Consider the following 22,815-nt stretch of genomic DNA (forward strand, 5'->3'; position numbering starts at 1 on the left):
CCTTAGGGATTGTCCACACGTAAAAGATTTGTTGCTTATTTTACATCCGCAATTGCGGACGGAAAATACGCAGCTCAATACAGTAGCAGCAAAGTGGATGTGATCTAACCAATGTCACCCACTCGCTGCTGAAAATTCTGTCGAGAAATTCACCTGTTCTTTTCTTTCCGCAGCATGTCCATTATTGCTGCGGAAATTGGACTGATTTCCTGCATTTCTTTCCCATTAGAAATCAATCAGGAACAACAGTTCCGCAGCAAACTACAATGTACTGCAGAATTTCTTACAGGGGGTGGAAATGACATCCCAGGGAGAAGAAATATCGCCATCACACAGCCCTTGAAAAACCCCAGCAAATATACACACTATTTTCTGCCGTACAAAAAGCACATGAAACGGTGTGGATTTTCCGCAGCGGATTGTCTGCTAATTGATGTGGAGATTTTACGTTATGTATGGATAAGCCCTTAGAGGGACACCTTACTTGGGGAATTCCCTTTCATACCCTCTAAATGCACCAATCGGCCATATAAAGAGGGATTCTCTATATTAGATAACTGCTGAAAGGTGAGGAACCTGCCACTTTCCTCATACAAAAAACATATGGAAAACCCCGCGCACTGTAGGTGTAGCTGCGCTTTAACTTCACGCCTTTTTAGGTTAATTTGACTTACTTTGTACGTCTTTTTCACATCAGTCTTTTAGTATAAATATTTGATATACCAGGGACCATTGTCTTGTGGATATATTTATGCACTGCCCATTTTTTCCGCTTTTCATTTGCTCATTTTCTTATTTTGTTTGCCTTTTATTGGTTCTTATTTCTCCATACTTCATTTTGATTTGCTCTGATTTTATTTCCGTTCATCTGGTTTTGTTCCATTACTGTAGACAGGCTTCTGTTCAGAGGGCGAGAGGCATCTCGGAGACTGAATGTCTTGTATATTGAAACAAGTTCTAAAGCAGGATGTATTGGCACACAGGTACGTGTCTTGCTGTTGGAGGCTATGAGTGGCACTCCTCGCTATGGGCACTGTCGCTCTCTCTCCTCTGCCATTAAAATGCATTGTCAAGGAGAGTGATCCCTTAGTGAGTAGGGGGTGCTGCAATCTGGCAAACAAGTTTACAAGATCACTAGTTAACACCATATATGCTGATCTGACCAAATAGGTCTTCAGAACACGTCTTTTTATTTTAAGCAATGCTGTGAATGTGTTACCATTAATAACAAACTACACTCCATTATATAATTGTTTTCCCATGTACAGTAAATGGGGATTCCCTCAACTTATTTTGCAATATTTTTGTGTCCACTACATTACAACTAGACAAATCACCACTGAAGAGGGAGAGCAGAGAGCCAAGGAGCTCAGCGTTATGTTCATCGAAACTAGTGCCAAGACCGGCTACAATGTCAAGCAGGTAAGCGCTGCCTCACTGGGTTTACTGCTTTCTACATCCTGGCTACATGACGAAGAGCAATTTTTGACTAGAGTTTAAAGGGGTTGTCTGACGAAGACCACTCTTTATCAAAATGGATTTAACTTCTCTCACCCCCAGCAATAATCTGTGATTGCCAGGGGAGGTCTTATCTAGGCACCTAATGCATTGATACGCTGGGTCCACAAGTGGCGGGAGCTACACTTAGAGATCGGCTCTCTGTTCTGGCACATATATGGGGAGGTCCCGAGCAGGGTGCCACCTTGTGTGGACAGGGCTTGACTTCCTGAGAGAGCCCTTTTAACTGGAAATTTATTGGGGGTGTACGTTTGGTTCAGGAGAAGCATGGGGGATCTGATTGTTACATCGCAATACGGGCACTAGTTCAGTAGACCAGTCTGAATGATGCCTTAGAAGACATGGTTTAGCAGCTCCCTCTACATGCTGACATCTGACTGACCTGCCATGCACCGCATATCCGCCCTGAAAAATCGCACCACATCGGAATTTCCACTGTAAGGCAGCGCCGGAATATTTAAAAAAAAACCTCCCTCTGCTCTGCGCGTAGTCTGGCCTCTCGGGATGACTTTGCAGGTTATTTGACCGCTGCAGCCTGTGATTTGCTTCAGCGGTCACATGGGCTGAAACGTCTTCCCAGGAGGCCGGACTGGAGAAGAAGCAGGGAACTCTGGGTAAGTAACTTTTTTTTATTTGTGTTTTTTTTTTTTGCTGCGAAATCCCTGTGATTCCGCCACAATTGTCACAACACACACCACTTTGTTGTACCCCATTAAATTCAATGGGAAAACCCACAACAGAAGAGCTCTGATTCCGCAACAATGATTGACATGCTGCACTTGAAATCGCACCACCGGTCAATTTATGTGCGTTTTTTCGGCGGCTTTTTCCCGCAGTGTGAGGATGAGATTTGTTGAAATGTCACCCACACTGCTGCTACTGTAATACGCTGCGGATTTTCCGCAATTAATCCGTTGCTGAAAATCTGCAGTGTTTATGCCTAGTGTGTTCATACCCTAAAGTCTATATTGAAACCTGAGCCTCTATACTCAGCATTTTGGGTTGCTTAATTTTTGAAGCACTTTTGGAGTCAGTTGTGCTTTTTTTTTTTCCAACACACAGCCTGCTCTGGATGTGGTGTGTTTTTTTTTTGTTCGATTTTTTTGGGCGTTTACTTTCAAATGCTTTTTCTCCACAGGACATCAAAAACGTCAGAGTGGAGAAAACGCATTTACATAAGACACTAACCAAAAAATGCAAGAGAGAAATAATGCAAAAAAGGCATGAAAAACCTGTGACATGCATACCATTTTTCACTTTTTTAAAACGCTGAAAAAGAGGAAAATTTAGACTCATTTACTTGTAACTTAAAGGGGTTTTCCCACGAGAGACATTTGACACATCCACAGGATATGTCATAAATGTCAGATAGATGCGGGACCCACCTCTAGGACCCGCACCTATCTCCAGAACACGGCCCCCTAAACCCCGTTCAGCCGCTGTGTGTTGTGGCTGAATGAGGTGTTTTCCGACCATGAAAAACTATATTTTTCGTGAGTTACGTAAACCGCGTAACTCACTGAGCTACGCTGTTTCCGTAAGTCTCATGGAACTTGATGGTAGTTACGGAAGCAGCGTAGCTTCTGTAACTGCCATTCACTACTATAAGAATTACGGAAACCGCGTAGCTCAGCGAGTTACGCTGTTTACGTAACTCCCGACCATATAACGTTTTTCATGGTCGGAAAACACCTCATTCAGCCGCAACACACAGCGGCTGAACGGGGTTTAGGGGGCCGTGTTCTGGAGATAGGTGCGGGTCCCGCATCTATCTGACATTTATGACATATCCTGTGGATGTGTCATAAATGTCTCGTAGGAAAACTCCTTTAAGGGTATGTTCACACGGCACCGCAAAATACATCTCAAATTAGGGAGCTGTTTTCAGGAGAAAACCGCTCCTGAATTTCAGACGTTTTTACAAGTGCACACGTTTTTCTCTGCGTCTTTTACGGACGTAATTGGAGCTGGTTTTCATTGGAGTCAATGAAAAACTGCTCCAATTACGTCCCAAGAAGTGTACTGCGATGCGTAAAATGACAGCTCGTCTGCACAGAACATCCTAGGACCCATTGCAAGCAATGGGCAGATGTTTGCCGACGTATTGAAGCCGTCTTTTCAGGCGTAATTCCAGGCATAAAACGCCTCCATTACGTCTGAAAAGGGGTCGTGTGCACATCCCCTAATGCTCTTGAAAACCAACAAAACAGAAATAACGTTCTAACCAATCCAGTAAACTGATGGCTCTAACTCAAGAATCACCATAGAAGTTAGCGAGGGCGCGCCACTGCAAACATTTTTTAAAACTTGTGGTTAAAGGGGGAGCCAGAATCAACAATGATCACTTAGCTACAGGATAGATAATTGTCTTGGACCCCAACCCTCAGTGAAGAGGTGCTTGAATGGAAAAGCAGTTGAGCATGCTTGCTGCCACTCCATTCAATATCTATTGGATAGACTGAAAGAGACGAGTGCTGTATGCAGCTGTTACGGTTTGTCCCATAGTCTTTGAATGGAGGAGCAGCAGCGTGCGTGCTCACTGTGGTGGAGGAACAGGGGGTACGGGCCATCTGTTCTTGCTGTCCGTGGGGCTCCCAGCGTTTATACAATTGTCACCTATCCTGTGGTAGGTGATAATTGTCGGTTCTGGTGCAACCCCTTTAAAGAGCCAAACACCCACACCACCCAATACCGAAAGACACGATTATACACGCAAAGTACCAAATATGGACATACAATAAATGAAAAGGCCTTTTTAGTTTTCAGGCAGCATTAGTAGATCTATGGGTTTTTTTTGTAACGCACAGCAAAAAAATTATTTTGCCGTTTTCACCAATATAATTGGTTAATGAAGATGTGTAACAAATATAAGTTATGCTTTTTAGGCCTGTCACCTCTCCGGACATGTCTATTTTAGTAAATGGTTATTTCATGGGGAATACAAGTATTCTGGAACATCTTTTCTTGGAACTCTGTAGTTTGCCATTACGCTGCCGCTTGCCATTACGCTGCCGCTTGCCATTACGCTGCCGCTTGCCATTACGCTGCCGCTTGCCATTACGCTGCCGCTTGCCATTACGCTGCCGCTTGCCATTACGCTGCCGCTTGCCATTACGCTGCTATTCCTCCTAGACGTTTATGAATAAATTGACAACTAGGCGTCCATTTATTCCTAAATTTCTAGGAGGACTAACCAAGGAGTAGCTCAACGTAGAGTTCTAAGTAAAGATGCTCCAGATTTGTTATCTCCTGGGGAAAAAAGTATTTACTAAAACCGACCTGTTAGGAGAGGTGACGGGTCCGCTTTATATTTCAGACATACAAATATTTTAGGACTTGAATGTCTGAGCCAGCTAATAAATGCAGTACTGTTGTTAAAGGTCTGTCTGTGGAACACACATCATTTGGTTTTATTCTTGCAGCTCTTCCGTCGTGTAGCTGCTGCTTTGCCTGGCATGGACAGCACACCAGAAAAAAGTAAAGAAGACAGTATCCTTTTATTACTATATAATAAACAGCTACTAATAATTTGGCTTATAATTGTCAGTTTTAAAGGGGTTTTCAGTTTGCTGAAAAACTGTTTCAAAAGTTTTAAAGGGGTTGTCCCACCACTGATCCCTTAAAGGGGTTTTCCCACAAGGGACATTTATGACCTATCCAGAGGATAGGTCATAAATGTCAGATAGATCTGGCTCCCAGAGGTGGGACCCGCACGAATCTCTAGAATGAGGCCCGTAATCCCCGTTCTACCTGTGTGTTAGCTGATTTCCGACCATGAAGGTGAAAACCGCGTAGCTCGCATGCTACTCTGCTTCCATAACTGCTATTCACTAGTAAGGGAGTTACGGAAACAGCGTAGCTCAGCGAGTTGCGCTGTTTTCACCTTCATGGTCGGAAATCCGCTAACACACAGGTAGAACAGAGTTTACGGGCCTCATTCTAGAAATAGGTGCGGGTCCCAGAGGTGGGACTCGCATCTATCTGACATTTATGACCTATCCTGTGGATATGTCATTAATGTCCCTCTTAGGAAAACCGCTGTAAGGCCCAGGCCATTTTTCGTTCTTCCCGTCTACAAAGAGCCATTGTTTTGTTTTTTTCCGTCAATGCGGCTGTGAAGGCTTATATTTTTCGAGAGGTGTTGTAGTTTTTATTTGCACCATTTTAAAGTACCGTATAATTTCTTTGAGAAGGACTAAATGATAAAACGTAGCTTTTATTGAGCTTTTAAAAAAATATTGCGACAAAACATTACTTCTGTAAAAAGAACATGTCTGTAATGTGGTATCAAAATCACACAATTCTGCTGACTAATTCTACTGAGAACCTGTCCCCACGCAGCACCAAAGGGGACCCAGGGAAGCAAAGAAAGAAAACTAAAACTGCTATGAACAGCATTTCTGGACGTTTGGTATGAAATAGCTTTACCCCCTTTAAACTGTGAGAATAAAAAAGACTCTGTAAAAATTTCTAGTTGCTCGATGCTGTAACCATGGTAGCCAATTGCCGCCCTTGGCGGTGATGTCAACATTTTTTTATTTTGTTTATCTCCATTGAAAAAGCCCCCAAAATAAATCTTGGTATTGGCTGGGCTTGTTAAGTGGCTATTCTTTTGATATTATTACCAGATCTGTAAGGGCTTGTCCACACGTAACGGAATTACCGCAGAAACTAGCACGAATTCCGCTGCGGAAAAACAGCACCGCTTCCTGCGTTTTTTTACTGCAGAATGTGGTGTGGATTTTGCTGCGTTTTTCTGAATGCTTGGGAGATGGTGATAGCGCTGTAAGCCGATACGCCAGTCTAGCTCACTGACGGATTGGGCTGACAGCGGTGTTCCGCGTGACCCTTGTAATGTTTGAAATCCCATTCTACACGTCTGATTTGCTTATTGCAGAGTCCTTTCACTTGCTTATTAGGTAGTACTAGCCCACTATGTTATTGATAAGAGATCAACTCTATACAGCCTGCTCTGTTCAGAAGCCTCTCCTACCACCTGGGTCCATTGGTGTCACAAGCCGATACCATTTCCTGATCTAAGGCTAATAATATGCGGAATCTCACACCTGTACTAAAACAATCGCAATTGGATAGGAAATCTTAGGCAATTTATATATCACAAGTATTGTGCACCTTAGTTATATTTTAGTGAGTGGAATACAAGAATTTACTTCTCTATTAATGGGAACAATTTTTTTCCTCTTTCCTGGTATTTCCCAGTAGAGGGTTTTTATTCGCATGGCATAGTCTGACCATGTCCTATTCCTTAACCTGCGTCCTCCAGTGATTGACATTAAGTTGGAGAAGCCCCCTGAGCAGCCGGTGACGGAGAGTGGCTGTTCCTGCTAACACCTTCAAACTTCAGCCTTCGCCGGAGAGTCCGATGCTGTCTAAATGCATTAAAAGAAAAAGCCAAGCATCTATTTATCTCTTAGATTCCCAGTGTGTGGATGCAGTGTGTGTTTCATCATCTTTAAAGGGGGTGTTGGGTTCCCGGGGGAAAAAGCCACAACCCGCCTCATTTCACTCAAACTGCATGGTGTCGTGTAAGATTGGAGAATGAGAATTTTATGTATAGTTTTTATTTCTTGCACTTTGGGTGCCCAGTTGGTGCCTACTTAACTATGTGATCGACTTAAATGGAACTTTGTGCTGACATGTTCTTGTTTGTTTGGTCCAGGATGCAGACCTGATACAAGAAGACGGGTGCGCACATGTAACTGAAAACTCCGTAATAAACTGAGGTCGCTTTAAAAAAATAAGGGGGGGGGCGGCACTGCTATCTGTGCGCAATGGCCTTCACCGCTGTAAGAATACTTTATTTTTACACTTGCGGTTCCCTTTGTAGTGCCCTGAGCTCGTCACAAATGCTAGATCATTATTTTTTTTTTATATATTGGTGTGGTTGACGGCTGTATAATTCTCTATGTAAACCTTTCTTGTTTGCACTTTGACCACTGATATCACGGTGACGGCGCCTATTTTTCGTTATCTGTTGCTTACACACTGCAAATACACCATTACTAGGCTTAAAATATTTTCTTTCAGTGAGGCATGTGATACCCTGTGAGTAACCCTTTAAGGACTGGACTAATGTATCACCGGTTTGTGGTTTTGAAACTTTTTTGCGCTAATCTGGCAATCCAGCAAAATTGTTCTAATCTACAAAAACTCCTTACATTTTCTCCATAGCAACATAATATAAACTGCCATTTAGTACAGAGCAACGTGGCAGCTTGTGGCCTATTGCTAAGGAGAAAAACGGGGATTATAAATAGTTTGCAGCAAAACAACCCCTACACTTAAAACTATGGACACCTTTAGGGCCTTTCTCCTTATTTGTTTATATTTTTTTTCCCACTGGCTTTATTATGTAAAAAAACATTTTTACAATTGGTTATTAAAATTGTGTTCCGATCGCCTTCTGTAGCCTTCATGTTGTCTAGTATATCGCCGCCTGCAGAATGCTGTTTACAGTGAAATGTCATTCTCTAGCCGCTTTCTCCCTCCTGAATGATCTACTAAGCGGATTTCTGACCAAATCAAGGTTCAACTTTTTTTTTTCTTTTTTTTAAAGGGACTCTGTCGCATCAAGCATCCAGTATGTCCAGTATTATCTGTGGGCAGCACGTTATAGAGCTGGAGGAGCGAAGTAGATTGTATGGTTTTCTGCAAAAGGATACTGGATAACCAGTCCAGGGGGCGGTCCTACTCAGTGATTGGCAGCTATTTCTGTATTTACACTCCTACAGGCAAGGCTGTCAATCAATGGTTGAGACCTCCCACTGGACTTTTTTTTTTTTTTCCCCACATTGAGCAGGAATTTAAATGACTGAATTGCAGGTTATGTTGCATGTTTTGGCACAAAACTATATAGCCATCTACTCTGCTCCTCCTGCTCTACAACATGCTGCTTGAGGATTGGACTACTTGATCTACATGAGCGGTTCCCTTTAAAGGTGTTCATAGCCTTTAAGCCTGTCTCCAGTTCCTCTTTACACTTGTTGGTTTAAATACTAAAGCTATACCTGAAGATGTCGGCTTTCTTAAAAATAATTGGCCTCATGCATAAAAAAAAAAGTTCTAATGTATCTGTGTTGCCCATAGCAACGCTGGCACTGTTGGTTGCATTAGGCAACATTGTGACTTTTTCTCAGAACAGTTTGTGCATATGGCCCATAGTCTGTACACCCATGTTTTGCAGTAACCCCCTCACCTCTTCTATCCTCTGATGGCTCCCCTCTGTTTATCACCTCCTGTGCTGCATCCTGGTCATGTCGCCTTGCCGTTTTTTTGTGTACAGGGTTTCCCCAGCACTCCGGGTTAGAGCCTTCAGTCTGTCAGTTGTATTGTTATTGCAAATATCTGAGTTGTACAAAATAAATAAAAGCTAAAAAAAAAAAATACAGATAATTGATAAACTATATAGTGAAAACGTTCTCTCCACTTGAATACTCTTTGGATGTCTTCTATTGCGTATCTGCCCCATATTACTTCTCCATAGCTGTAATACAAGTAGGTGTGACTATTACTGAGTAACTACTATATGAACACCGCTGTTTCACTGAATAAAATCTACACCTATTAATCTGTCTTCCTTGTGCTTTGTCCAGTTAAAAAAAAAAACACAATTCAGACGCAATTATAACCTCGACACTTGCTGCTGACCTTTTTATTTTTTTACCGCGGTAATGCAGTACACAAAATGTAAGATTTTCTATTCAGTTCAAGTGTTCCTGGGTTTTTCTTTTTCTAATACGCGCCTCGAGTCCTCCTTTTTAACACCCCTGTTTTAGAGCCACTATTCTGTGCTGATCCATGTTATAATATCTTCATAGGGGTTGGCGTAGTTTGTTTTTCTACAGAGCTGCAAATCACCAGTAAGGACCTGTTCACCTCAGCGTTGGCTTTCCGTTCCGGGGTTCCGTCGTGTGAACCCCGCAACGAAAAGTCAAACTGAAATCACAGCTTCCATTTCTGCCACCATTGATCTCAATGGTGACGGAATCCTTGCTAATGGTTTCCGTTCGTCACCATTCCGGCAGGTTTCCGTTTTTCTGACTGAATCAACAGCGCAGTCGACTGCATTATTGATTGCCTTCAATGGGAAGGTGAAACGTTGCCTGGATGTTGGGTGAATAAACTTTTATTTTTTATTTTTTTTTCTATTACATTTGAGTGCTGCCTCTTCTCTTGGATTGTGTTCTGAAAAATATTCATTGTATACATCATAAAAAATGCACAATGTTTTTTTACAGCATGTAAATGGCAAACAAAGAAAAACCTCCAGTAAAGATTTACTTATTAGTATGGCACCACCTGGTGTTCCGCCAAATGCGCTGAGTGCTGGTGGACACTCATTCTCAAGTCACTTATACCACAGCCAGGTCTCTGTATGGTGATCTTCTGTTCAGCCGATAGGAATAGCTTTCCTCCCTGCTTGTCAGGGAAGGAGTAGATACTCTGCAGTATAGCCAAGAAAGATTCCTGGTTTTTTAAGATTATACAGCTTTGCATCATGATGGCAACTATGAACCCTGCATATGCTCAGTCTTTTTTTTTTTTTTTTTTTTTTATTTAATTATATTTTGATATCTAATGAAGTGCTTACTGTGTCCCACAGTATATATCTTCACTACTCTGGATCCCATGTTAGCTATCTGCAGGGAAAGTAAGGAGGGACTATATAGTCAGCTGCCATAGGAGGGAAGGAGACCCATTCTGCTCAGCTGCACAGATTAGCAGCAGCACCAAGGGGGGCACCGGGAAGCAAAAAAGATATGTATTTTTAATATTAACAGCAATTCTGAACTTCTGGTATGAAAATGATTAATGGGATGACACCTTTTAATTACATCAAGAAAGCAAAGGTTAAAAGCAGCACACGTGTCCAGGTGTAGAATAATAAAAAAAATATGTTCTTTATTGTCAAAACATCCAGTCACAAATGGCAAAGTTTCGACCCATATTGGACAGAGGGTCTTTCTCAAGCCGAATACAATGTCTAAGAACATCCTATTAAATGGGTAAGTTAAAAAAAAAATCACATGATATATTTGAACCAATCACAACAGTAATAAGTCTTATAGATAATCTATTTCTAATTTCTACCTTTAATTACATGTCATTTTTTAACAATTTACTATTAATCGCTTGTATGGATTGTGGTTGGCTTACAATGTCCTTGTTAACGCAAACTGAAAAATATATACCCATTAGAAGGAGGATGAGGATATTTTCAATTCTGTTTGTGAACTGTTGAAAGATGCATTGGAAATGACAAATGTTGATAAGACGAGGCCTTTTTTTCAGGTGCAGGTATAGTCTAGTGTTTACTCTTCACTAGTATCGGACATGGAGATAAGTGTGCGTGCGTGCGTGCGTGCGTGCGTGCGTGCGTGCGCAACAGCAGTCCCTCCTGAAACTCTATCCAAAACTATAGATTTTACGTTAACCAATTCAGGTCCAGGCTGTTTTGGACCTTCAGCCATTTTTAGCACGCATTTGCAGCTTTACCTTTATTTATTTGTTGGGCTTGCATTTTTTTTTGCTTATAGTTTGAAAAATAAATTATTAAACATACTTTTTTAGCATTTTTTTTTCATATAATATAGTGTTACCCTAAAATATACGCTCTATTTGTGATGCTCATTGTCTACCGTAAATTTTGGGGAGTATTATATTTGTATTTTTTACTATTATGGTGTGTCCCTCAAAGGTCAAAAAAAGAACTTTGGGGTACTTATATTTTTATACACTATACTTTTCCACTGTAACCGTCTGCACAGCAGCCCCAGTCACAGGGGAAATCATTCCTCTTTTATTGACTATTGTCACTGTTGGGCCTGTGCTGGGTCTAGTTGAACCCAGCAGCAGCCTTCTAATACCAGCAATCCCGGTGGTCATGTGACCAGTCACATGACCAATAGAGACAGCGATGATGCTGATTTTCCATATACCGCACCCATTAAGTGCAGTCTAAGAGGACAGAAGCAGTAAAAAACCGCACGCAAATTTCGCATTCCAAGAGCCATAACTTTTTATTTTTCTATTGACAAAGCTGCATGAGGGCTTGTTTTTTGTGGGACAAGTTTTTAGTTTTTAATTTCACCATTTAATGTACCATATAATCTACTGTGAAACTGAAAAAACAATTCTTTGAGGTGGAAAGGCAAAAAAAATTCCAATGTTTTTGCTGTTTTCTTATGGCTTTCACCTTGCGCTAAAAACGACATGTTAACTTTATTCAGGGAGTCAATACGATTAGGGGGACAACGAAAAAAAGACCATTTATTAAATAAAAAATTTAGTGTCACTATATTCTGAGAGCCATAGTTTTTTATTTTTCCGTCGATGGAGTGATGAGGGCTTTTTTTTAATAAATTTTTTCAATGCGGAGATCCGTTTACTTTTTTATAACTTTGTAACCAAAATACAGCAAATCTGTAATTGTGAGATTAATTTTTTTCCTGATGTCATTAACCCGGCAGGTTAAATAGCGTGATATTTTTCTAGTTCGGACTTTTAAAACTTAACATCGTATTTACATACGGCATGGTCTTTAACCCCTTCAAGACACAGCCTGTTTTGGCCTTCAAGACTAAGCCGATTATTTTTCAAATCTGACATGTCACTTACGTTGTAATAACTCTGGAATGCTTTTTACCTATCCAAACGATCCTGAGATTGTTTTCCTCGTGACATATTGTGCTTTGTTATTGAAAAAATGTGGTCGCTTTTTTTTTTTTTTATATTCTATATTTATTTGACAAACCCCAAAATTTAGAGAAAATTTGCACAAATTAGCGCTTTTCTAAATTTAAATGTATCTGCTTGTAAAACAGTAACTATTTTGTGTGGTATTACTGTTTCACATATCCCATATGTCTACTTCATGCTGGGATTATATATTTTTTTTATGTTTTTTTTTTTTGTTCTACGATGTTACAAGACTTAGAACTCTAGTAGCAATTTCTCACATATTCAAGAAAATTTCAAAAGGCTATTCTTTCAGGGACCAGTTCAGTTGTAAAGAGGCTTTGATGGGTCCATGCAATACAAACCCCCATAAATCACCTCATTTTAAAAACTTCACCCCTTAAAGTATTCAAAACCGCATTAAGAAAGTTTCTTAACCCTTTAGGTGTGTCACAAGAATTAAAGCAAAGTAGAGGTGAAATTTACAAATTTCTATTTAATTTTTTTGCAGAAATTCATATTTAATCCTTTTTTTTTTTTTTCTTTAACACAGAAGGTTTTACCAGAAAAACGCAACTCAATATTTATAGCCCAGCATCTGCAGTTGTTAGAAATATCCCACATGTGGCCCTAGTGTGCTTATGGGCTGAGACACAGGCCTCCGAAGCAAAAGAGTACCTAGATGAATTTGGGGCCTTATTTTTATTAGAATATATTTTAGGCACCATGTCCGGTTTGAAGAGGTCTTGTGGGGGCAAAAACAGCGGAAACTCCCTAAAAGACACCATTTGGCAAACTACACCCCTCAAGGAATTTATCAAGGGGTAAATTGAGCATTTCGACCCCACTTTTTTTTGCTGAATTTAGTGGAATGAGGCTGTGAAAGTGAAAACCTAAATATTTTTTTTTCCCAATAAAAAATAAATGTTACATTTTTACAAGGCATAAAGGACAAAAAACAACCCAACGTTTGAAAAGCAATTTCTACAGATTACGGCAACACCCCATATGTGGTAATAAACTGCTGATTGGACACATGGCAGAGCTCAGAAGGGAAAGGGCACCATTTGGCTTTTGGAGCTCAAATTTTGCTGCAATGGTTTTCGGGTGCCATGTTGCATTTGCAAAGCCCCTGAGAGGCCAAAACAGTGGGAAAAAAAAAAACCAACAGTGTCCCCATTTGGGAAACTACACCCTAGAGGAATTTATCAAGGGTATAGTAAGCATTTTGACCCCACTGGTTTTTTGCTGACTTTTTAGTGGAATTAGACAACCTATAAATATATGAAGGTACATACCCTAATATACTAACTAAATTCACCAGATAAACCAGGCACTAATCAATTATGGAACCAAAGCCATAGTCTGAAAAAATACAAAAATAAATAACAGTACAAAAATGACTTTATTATTCCATATTGGAAAGAAAACAGTTGGCATGCTCAGAGGAGCGGATATGACGCCACCCATCCCAGCAGCGGGACGGTGCATGCGCAGTGAGCGCACAATAACACAGTGGCCATCTTACTAAGGGGCAATGTCGCTGAAATCACTTGTAGTTGAGGGCATTACATACATTCATAAACAATCAATGGGGATAATATGGGGAAAAATCCATATAGACCTTGGACTAGTACCAGACCATTAATATCCACAAAAAATTCATATAAATACCCAAACAAGTATATTTATAAATGTATACAGTTGAACTAGTATCTGACGAACCAAAATATTGGAATATTGTTGCGCATAATGGATCTATATAGACATATATAAGGGACTATATCAATAGGTATCCACTAAACCAATATATTAAGAGTGACCATAAAGTGTCAAAAATATAAAGAAACAAAAAATAGTTATGTTGTGATAGTAATATCTTTATAGAAAGGCATAATATATATTAAGATATAAATGTATGTATATATATATATATATATATATATGAGAGAGAGAGAGAAAATTTGCAGCATCTTTATCAAGCATAGTGACACATCAAATACTGCAAACATATATAGGGCTGAGATCAATTTGCATAATTAATCTCATTAGAATACAAATGAAGTGCATAGTGCAAAAAATCATTGTCAACAAATAATTTAAGGTATTAGTCAAAATGTCAATTTGATACAAAGTGCAAGTGCTCATACTAAATATCGTGAACAACGGTATAAAATACAAAATTCATTAAAATCAAGTGATTAGGACACAGTCACATATGTCTCAGTTGTGTTAGAATAAAGTATCGTAGATCCGCTCACCAATCAGAACTTCAGGTTTTTATTAGTGTATGTAGCTATCAGATTTCGTGGCGCTGCTCAGCTGTACACCGCATTGTGATCAAAATATCCTGGTAAGGGGTGCGCCTGCGTGAAAGATAGAGGCGGAAGTATACCGTTGCCAGGCAACAGGACGCTCAAAAGACGTGTTGACGACCCAGTGCGTTCCACTGTGTAAACATTGTGAATGACGGCGTCCTCAGTTGCCAAGCAACCGATCCGAATCCACCGCACACAATTGGGTACAATATTAATATCACTCTCATACGTTATATAACACTGACGACATTGTCATAGCGAGTCACACGGTCCATAATGGGAAAAAAACATTTGTAATAGTGCTCCTAAAGGTAAGCAACGGAGATATATAAAAAAAGAGGAGGGGGAAGCAGCACATTAACGTGTCAGACCTTCGTCATTGTAATAAAGGGTTACTATTGTTGATCCACACGTGGGTATGTGGATCTCTGATCACTATCACGTGGTCAGAACGATCACACTTCCAGGATTTCCAGAAATCGCTTAGTGACATCTTCATGCACACAGGATATTCCATCAACCACTCACGTGTACCGGACCGATAGTGTTTCATTGTAGCAATAAAAGTGAAGGTATCAATAATTCCTCAATCTCTCAACGTTGCTTATCCTCAAAAGGAGACTAGGAATAAATTCCTTGTAAAAAATACTTTATTTAGATGTTTGGGACCAAACTCGAAATACAGCAATGTTTAGTGTCTAATTAACAAATTTGTTCCTGATAGATATCGTGTGCAAGGGATTCCAAAGTTCTGTTGAACATTGAGCATGATTATGCTTTATTTTCACACATTTTATGTCTTTTTATTCATACATTTCACATTTATACATGGATAATTTGAGAAGATATCTATCTATGTTAATTAATATTTTAATATATATTTCTAATATATACACACATATATTTATTTATATCTTAATAATTATATATATTTCTATAAAGATATCACTATCACCACAACTATTTTTTCTTTATTTTTGACACTTTATGGTCACTCTTAATATATTGGTTTAGTGGATACTTATTGTTATAGTCCCTTATATATGTCTATATAGATCCATTATCCGCAACAATATTCCAATATTTTGGGATTAATTTGGTTCGTCAGATACTAGTTCAACTGTATACATTTAGAAATATACTTGTTTGGGTATTTATATGAATTAATTTTTTGTGGATATTAATGGTCTGGTACTAGTCCAAGGTCTATATGTTTTTTTTCCCCATATTATCCCCATTGATTGTCTATGAATGTATGTAATGCCCTCAACTATAATAGTGATTTCAGCGAAATTGCCCCTTAGTAAGATGCCACTGTTTATTGTGCGCTCACTGCGCATGCGCCGTCCCGCCGCTGGGATGGGTGACGTCTGAGCGCACCGATGGTGCGGTTTGCCGGAAGTGGTGGGCATCGCTCATTTCCCTCGGTTTGGGATGGCGTGGATGCATGGAGAGCGCAGTTTTTGTAACACCTGTATGCTCATTATATCACTGAGCATCTTGGGAAGTTAAGTAATTTGAATATTTGCCCATATAAATACCTCCTCTCTGCCTTCTCACCTTACTCTCCCTGAAGAAGGATGGCGAAACGTGCGTTGGAGGGTGCGGCGAGAGGACACAGCAGGAGGCTTATCTGCAGCATGACCAATTCAGGTCTGTAATGCTTATATCCTATATCGCTATGTTTATAAATCTTGGACTAATACTATTCCTTCCTAATATGGACTTATAAATACATGGGATTTTCAGTAAGGATGATCAGTTTGGTCTGATCTCTTACGTAGTTTGAACTATTCACATTTGATACGTATTGTGTCATTGTTTTCAAATCACTGACTGAATTGGAGGATTGTCAGTATTTACTGTCTACCCGCATTATACTCCTTTTATATTTTGTCTATATGCATATTTATGCCTTCCATTTGTAGCCTCTTTTGTATTTTCTGTGGATATTGTTACCTGCTGTGTTCTCCACTGCTCTACCACACCTTGTTTTTATCATTTCATACGTCTTTTGTGTATATGTTGTATGTTTACAGTTGTGGTCAACTGTTTTCTTTCCAATATGGCATAATAAAGACCTTTTCTGTACTGTTATTTCTTTTTGTATTTTTTGGAGACCATGGCTTTACATTTAGTGAAGTTAGGCCGTGAAAATGAAAACGTATGTGTGGTTTTTTTTTTGTTTTTTTTCTAATAAAATTTAGTTTTTGCAAAGATTTTTTCATTTTCACAATAAATAGTGGAGAAAAAGCAGCCCAGAGTTTGTAAAGCAACCTCTTCTGAGCACAGCAAAATTTCAAAAGGCTATTTTTACAGGGGCCAGTTCAGTTGTGAAGTGGCTTTGAGGTCCTTGTATATTAGAAACCCCCAAAAAGTCAACCCATTTTAAAAACTTCACCCCTCAAAGTATTCAAAACAGCATTTAGAAAATTTCTTAACCCTTTAGACTTTTCACAGGAATTAAAGCAAAGTAGAGGTGAAATTTACAAATGTCATATTTTTTTGCAGAAATTTATTTTTAATCCAATTTTCTTTATAACACAAAGTTTTACCAGAGAAATGCAACACAATATTTATTGACCAGGTTCTGCAGTTTTAGGAAATATCCCACATGTGGCCCTAGTGTGCTACTGGACTGAAGCACCGGCCTCCGAAGCAAAGGAGCACCTAGTGGATTTTGGGGCCTTATTTTTATTACAATATATTTTAGGCACCATGTCCGGTTTGAAGGGCTCTTGTGGTGCCAAAACAGTGGAATTCCCCCAAAAGTGACACCATTTGGGAAACTACACACCTCAAGGAAATGATCTAGAGGTGTAGTGAGCATTTTGACCGCACAGGTTTTTTACAGAAATTATTGGAAGTAGGCCGTGAAAATGAATGTAGGTTTAGCATTTTGTTTTCTCATTTAGTCCCACAAGGACTAAAGGAGAAAAAGCACCACCAAATTTGTAAAGCAATTTCTCCCGAGTAAAACAGTACCCCACATGTGGTAATAAACGGCTGTTTGGACACACGGCAGGGCTTAGAAGGGATGGAGCACCATTTGGCTTTTGGAGATCACATTTAGCAGGAATGGTTTGCGGAGGCCAGGTCACATTTACAAAGCCCCTGAGGGGACAAAACAATGAAAACCCCATTGTTAAAAGGGTTCTCCCGGGTATGGCGATGCCATATATGTGGAAGGAAACTGCTGTTTGGGCACGCTGTAGGGTTCAGAGCAGAGGGAGCGCCATTTGGCTTTTGGAGAGCGGATATTGCTTGGTAGAAGTTTTGTTTTGAGTATTGCTGGTGTTTCCGTTTATAATGTGGGGGTACATGTAAGCTGGGCAGAGTACATCAGGGGCATAGTCAGGTGGTATAATGATGGGGTAAAAAAAACAAAAACATAAAATGATCCATAGATGTGTGTTACGCTGTGAAGCAATCCTTTCTGCACAGGCCGGTGTCGCTCCGATATATGGCGTCCTTTCTTATCCCCCTTTTGGTCCACACTCCGCACCTTTGCAGTTTGGGGAATTTTGCTGGGAAAGTGTTGTCCTGGTATAATACGGGCACCCTCGCTTCCAGCAGACATATTTGGGCCCTCCCTTTCCTGGTTCCCTAATTTTAGGTCCTTGATAAATCGCCTCTTCAAATAAAAAAATTTTATTTCCTGACTTATTGGAGCCATAACTAATTTTATTTTTTCATAGACGTAGTTGTATGAGGGCTTTTTTTTGCGGGACGAGCTGTAGTTATTATTGGTACCATTTTGGGGTACATGCAACTTTTTGATAACCTTTTATCCTATTTTTTGGGAGGCCAGGTAAACAAAAAACCGCAGTTCTGGCATAGTTTTATTTCGTTTTTTTATACAGCGTTTACCAAGCGTTATAAATTACATGTTAATTTTATTCTGCGGGTCAGTATGATTCCGGCGATACCTATTTTATAGGACTTTTTTATGTTTTGCAACTTTTTGCACAATAAAACTTTTGTAAAAATAATGTCTTTTTTTTGTCGCCAAGTTGTGAGAACCATAACTTTTTAATTTTGTTTTGTCGACGCAGCTGTATGAGGGTTTGTTTTTTGCGAGACGAGCTACTTACCTGCAAACGCTGATGCTGCTGCAGAATCAACTGTAGCCTCTGGTGCCGATGTGTCCTCGCTCGTCTGACACGATGCAGGACCTGTGAGTGACGTCACAGCGTGACATGGCAGAAGCTGGGCGTTCTGAAGAGAAGTGGATGATACTTCTCATCAGAACGCTCAGCTAGTAAAAGTATTAAAAACGCCCCGATGTACGCACATAATACACGCCCACTTGGACTTTTACTTTTAAACATACCCACTTTGTCTTTTGCAAGCCTCATTTGCATAACTACAAAAATGGTCATAACTTGGCCAAAAATGCTCGTTTTTAAAAAATAAAAACGTTACTGTAATCTACATTGCAGCGCCTATCTGCTGCAATAGCAGATAGGGGTTGCAAAATCTGGTGACAGAGCCTCTTTAAAGGGGTTGTCCCAAGTTGATAAATGGAGCTATAAAGCTCCCCATGTAAAAATAAGAAGAATTCTAATTACCTGTCCGTCGTCCAGCGATGTCGTTTTCTTGATATCGTTGATTGAAGTTGCGGTCGGTCCCTCTTTGTATCCCGCTCGTTGCCTAGGTTCCCGGCCACCGCTATTTACCTTTAGCGGTGGCCGCGCATGCGTAATGACATCCTCTGCGCCCTGAGCAGAGGATGTCATTTGCTCGTGAACGCGCTTCTCGGCGCATGCGCAGAAGATGCAGTGGAAGGCACCCGTCGCAAGGAGAAGTCTGTGCTCCGCTAAAGGTAAGTGTGTATATGTGTGTGTGGGTGTGTTTGTGTATATGTGTTTGTGTATATGTGTTTGTGTGTGTGTGTGTGTGTTTATGTGTGAGTGTATATATGGGTGTATTTGTGTATATGTTTGTGTATATTTTTGTGTGGGTGTGTTTGTGTATGTTTGTGTGTGTGTGTATATGTTTGTGTGTGTTTTTGTATGTGTGGGTTTGTGTATATATGGGTATGTTTGTGTGTGTATGTGTATATATGGGTGTGTTTGTGCATATGTGTATAGGTTTGTGTGTATGTTTGTGTGTTTTTGTATACGTGTGTGTTTGTGTATATATGGGTGTATTTGTGTATGGGCGTGTTGGTGTATATTTGGGTGTGTGTGTATATATGGGTGTGTTGGTGTATATGTTTGTGTGTGTGTGTTTTTGTATATGTGTGGGTTTGTGTATATATGGGTGTGTTTGTGTACATATGTTTGTGTATATATGGGTGTTTGTGTACATGTGTGTGTGTGTGTTTGTGTATATGTTTGTGTGTATGTGTTTATGTAATATATGGCTGTGTGTTTATATGTGTTTGTGTATATGTTTGTGTGTGGTTGTTTGTGTGTGTGTGTAGGTGAGTATAAGTATCGGTATTGTTCACATTGATAACTTTTTTTTATGTTGTTGCAGATTTTGATGTACCAATTGGACTACGTCTTCGATTCGTTGGACTACTGCGTAGATCGACGTTTTTTGAAAATTTTAATAAAATGGTTAACGAGGGTTTTGTTGGGGATTTCTTATTTCAATTAAAAAAAAATTGTCTTTGTGTTTTTTTTTCAAACTTTATTAGTGCCTAGATAATGGTAGTTGGCTGATTGACAGCGTCCATTATAAAGGCGGTACTTAGTGTTAGCCGGTGCAGAGGCTAGCACTAACCACCCATTATTACCCCGGTACCCACCACCACCAGGGGTGCCGGGAAGAGCTTGGTACGATCCAGTACCCGACCATCTGTTGTGATGGTCGGGTACTGGGGTGGCCGTAGGCTGGTATTATGAGGCTGGGAAGGGCCAAAAACAGTGGACCTTCCCACCCTTGTAATGCTAGGCTGCTGCTGCTGTGTTGTACCGGGCTGGTTATAAAAATGTGGGGGACCCCCCACTGCGTTTTTTTTTAAAATTTAACAATAGACGTTGGGTCACCCACATTTTTAATAACCAGCCATATACAAGGCCGCAGCAGCCTGGCATTACACGGGTGGGAGGGGCCACTGGTTTAGTACATTCCCAGGCTAATAACACTGTTTGTGGCTGGTTATGATAAATTGGGTGGAACCCCATGTCTTTTTAATAAAAATAATAAATAAATAATTTAAAAAAATGACGTGGGGTCCCCCCCATTTTTATAACCAGCCAGATACAACATAGCAGCAGCCTAGCATTACAAGGGTGGGAAGGTCCACTGTTTTTGGCCCTTCCCAGCCTCATAATACCAGCCTACGGCCGCCCCAGGGCCCGACCATCACAACAGATGGTCGGGTACTGGATCGTACCAAGCTCCTCCCGGCACCCCTGGTGGTGGTGGGTACCGGGGTAATAATGGTGTTTAGTGTTAGCCTCTGCACCGGCTAACACTAAGCCTCCCCTTAGTAATGGACCTTGTCACTCAGACAGCGGCCATTACTAAAGTGATAGTAATAAAACTTGAAAATAAAACACAAAGATATAGATAAAATATTTTATTGAAATAAAGCACCCCCAACACAACCCTCATTAACCATTTTATTGATGAAAAAAAAAAGCGTCATCTAAGTAGTCCTCGAAACCGACGTAGTCCAAACACCAAACCTGTAAAAAATCAAAAATATATAAAAAAAAAAAATGAAATAAAACATGTCGTAGGCTTAGTTTCACTTTCATGTGTGATACTGACTGTTATACCATGTATAGAAGCCTGCAGCAAAGTTGGCTTAGATACAGGGCGCCAGCAGACCGTATCATACATGGCCATACAGACATTTATACAAACAAACATGCAAACATACATACAAGCAAACATACATACATGCACATATACACATACAAACATGACAACATACATACAGGAAAACATACATGCAAACATACATAAATGCAAACATGCATACATACATGAAAACATACATACATGCAAACATACATGCACATATACACATACAAACATGACAACATACATACAAGCAAACATACATACATACAAGAAAACATACATACATACACACATACATACAAGCAAACATACATACATGCACATATACACACATGCACATATACACATACAAACATGACAACATACATACAAGAATACATGCAAGCAAACATACATGAAAACATACATGCATGAAAACATACATACATACATACATGCAAACGTACATACATGCAAACATACATACATGCAAACATACATGCACATATACACATACAAACATGAAAACATACATACATGCATACATGCAAATATACACATACATGACAACAGACATACAAAAATAAACTCACCTAAGACGTTCCCACGAAGAGCTGAAAGGTCCCGTCACTTTTCTTCTTACTGCTCCCATTCACAATAACATAGCGGTGGGCGCAGATGACGTAATCACGTGTGCCTGATATGATTACGTCATCAGCGCCACAACGCATTGTTACTATGAATGCGAGCGGCGCCAAGAAGAAGGAAGATGGCAAGTGACGGGACCGTTCAGAGCGCCGTTAGAACGTCTTAGGTGAGTTTATTTTTTTTATATATTTTTAGTTGTTCGCCGGGTGCTGATGCAGCACCGATGCGGCGGGTACACAAATAACATGTAGTGACAGGGGGGGAGAGAGAAGTTGTTTGCCGAAACGGGGTGAGTGTAGTGTAGTGTAGTGCAGTGTAGTGTATTGTAGGGTTGATGACATTCACGGTAAGTTCGTCTCAATCGGGCTTACCATGCCCGCTTGAGACGAACATTCTCCCGATGTTGCTAGAACTACAGTATCTAGCAACATCGGGAGCGCGCACACTGCAGAGCAGAGCGGCTTGATTGACATCGAGCCGCTCACGCCCCTTTTTTAGAAAAGATAACCAGCACTTGCTGAGTTATCAAGTGTAAAAAAAGGCACTTAGGAAATTAATTTTTTTAATTTTTTAACAGCAAATGTTTTAAAATTCATTTCCTGCTTAGAATGTTTAAAAAAAAAAATTTGAGTCAACTTGGGACAACCCCTTTAAGTCTGGGTTCGGTTACTCCCTCCTCTCCCGGTCCAGCTCTTCCCTCCCTGGAGGTGGTTTAAGGTCCCACGAGGTGAGACCTTCCTCTGGCAGGAGAGCGCTTCTCCCAGAGTCATACTCTGTTCCCTACTGGGGCCGGCATGCATGCCCAGTGTTGGCAGCTTTCCGGCGCTCTCTGCAAAACTTCCGGTCGCCGCGACGCGTTACTTTCGGCGGGTTTACTCGTTCTACGCTC

General features: G+C 40.3%; 1 protein-coding gene across 2 annotated transcripts in view; it reads left to right on the top strand.

Moving 5' to 3' along the window:
- The window catches only part of RAB41 (RAB41, member RAS oncogene family), a 42,114-nt gene extending 33,008 nt beyond the window's left edge, over positions 1 to 9,106 (top strand). For both annotated transcript variants that reach the window (XM_075835661.1, XM_075835662.1), the window contains exons 6-8: positions 1,329 to 1,422; positions 4,941 to 5,007; positions 6,803 to 9,106. In XM_075835661.1, coding sequence (XP_075691776.1) covers positions 1,329 to 1,422; positions 4,941 to 5,007; positions 6,803 to 6,867 — 226 coding nt within the window. In that variant the 3' untranslated portion in view covers positions 6,868 to 9,106. The remainder of the gene's footprint in view (positions 1 to 1,328; positions 1,423 to 4,940; positions 5,008 to 6,802) is intronic.
- Positions 9,107 to 22,815: the final 13,709 nt, after the last annotated feature.

This window comes from Rhinoderma darwinii, chromosome 8 (assembly GCF_050947455.1).
Source record: "Rhinoderma darwinii isolate aRhiDar2 chromosome 8, aRhiDar2.hap1, whole genome shotgun sequence".
Lineage (NCBI taxonomy): Eukaryota > Metazoa > Chordata > Amphibia > Anura > Rhinodermatidae > Rhinoderma > Rhinoderma darwinii.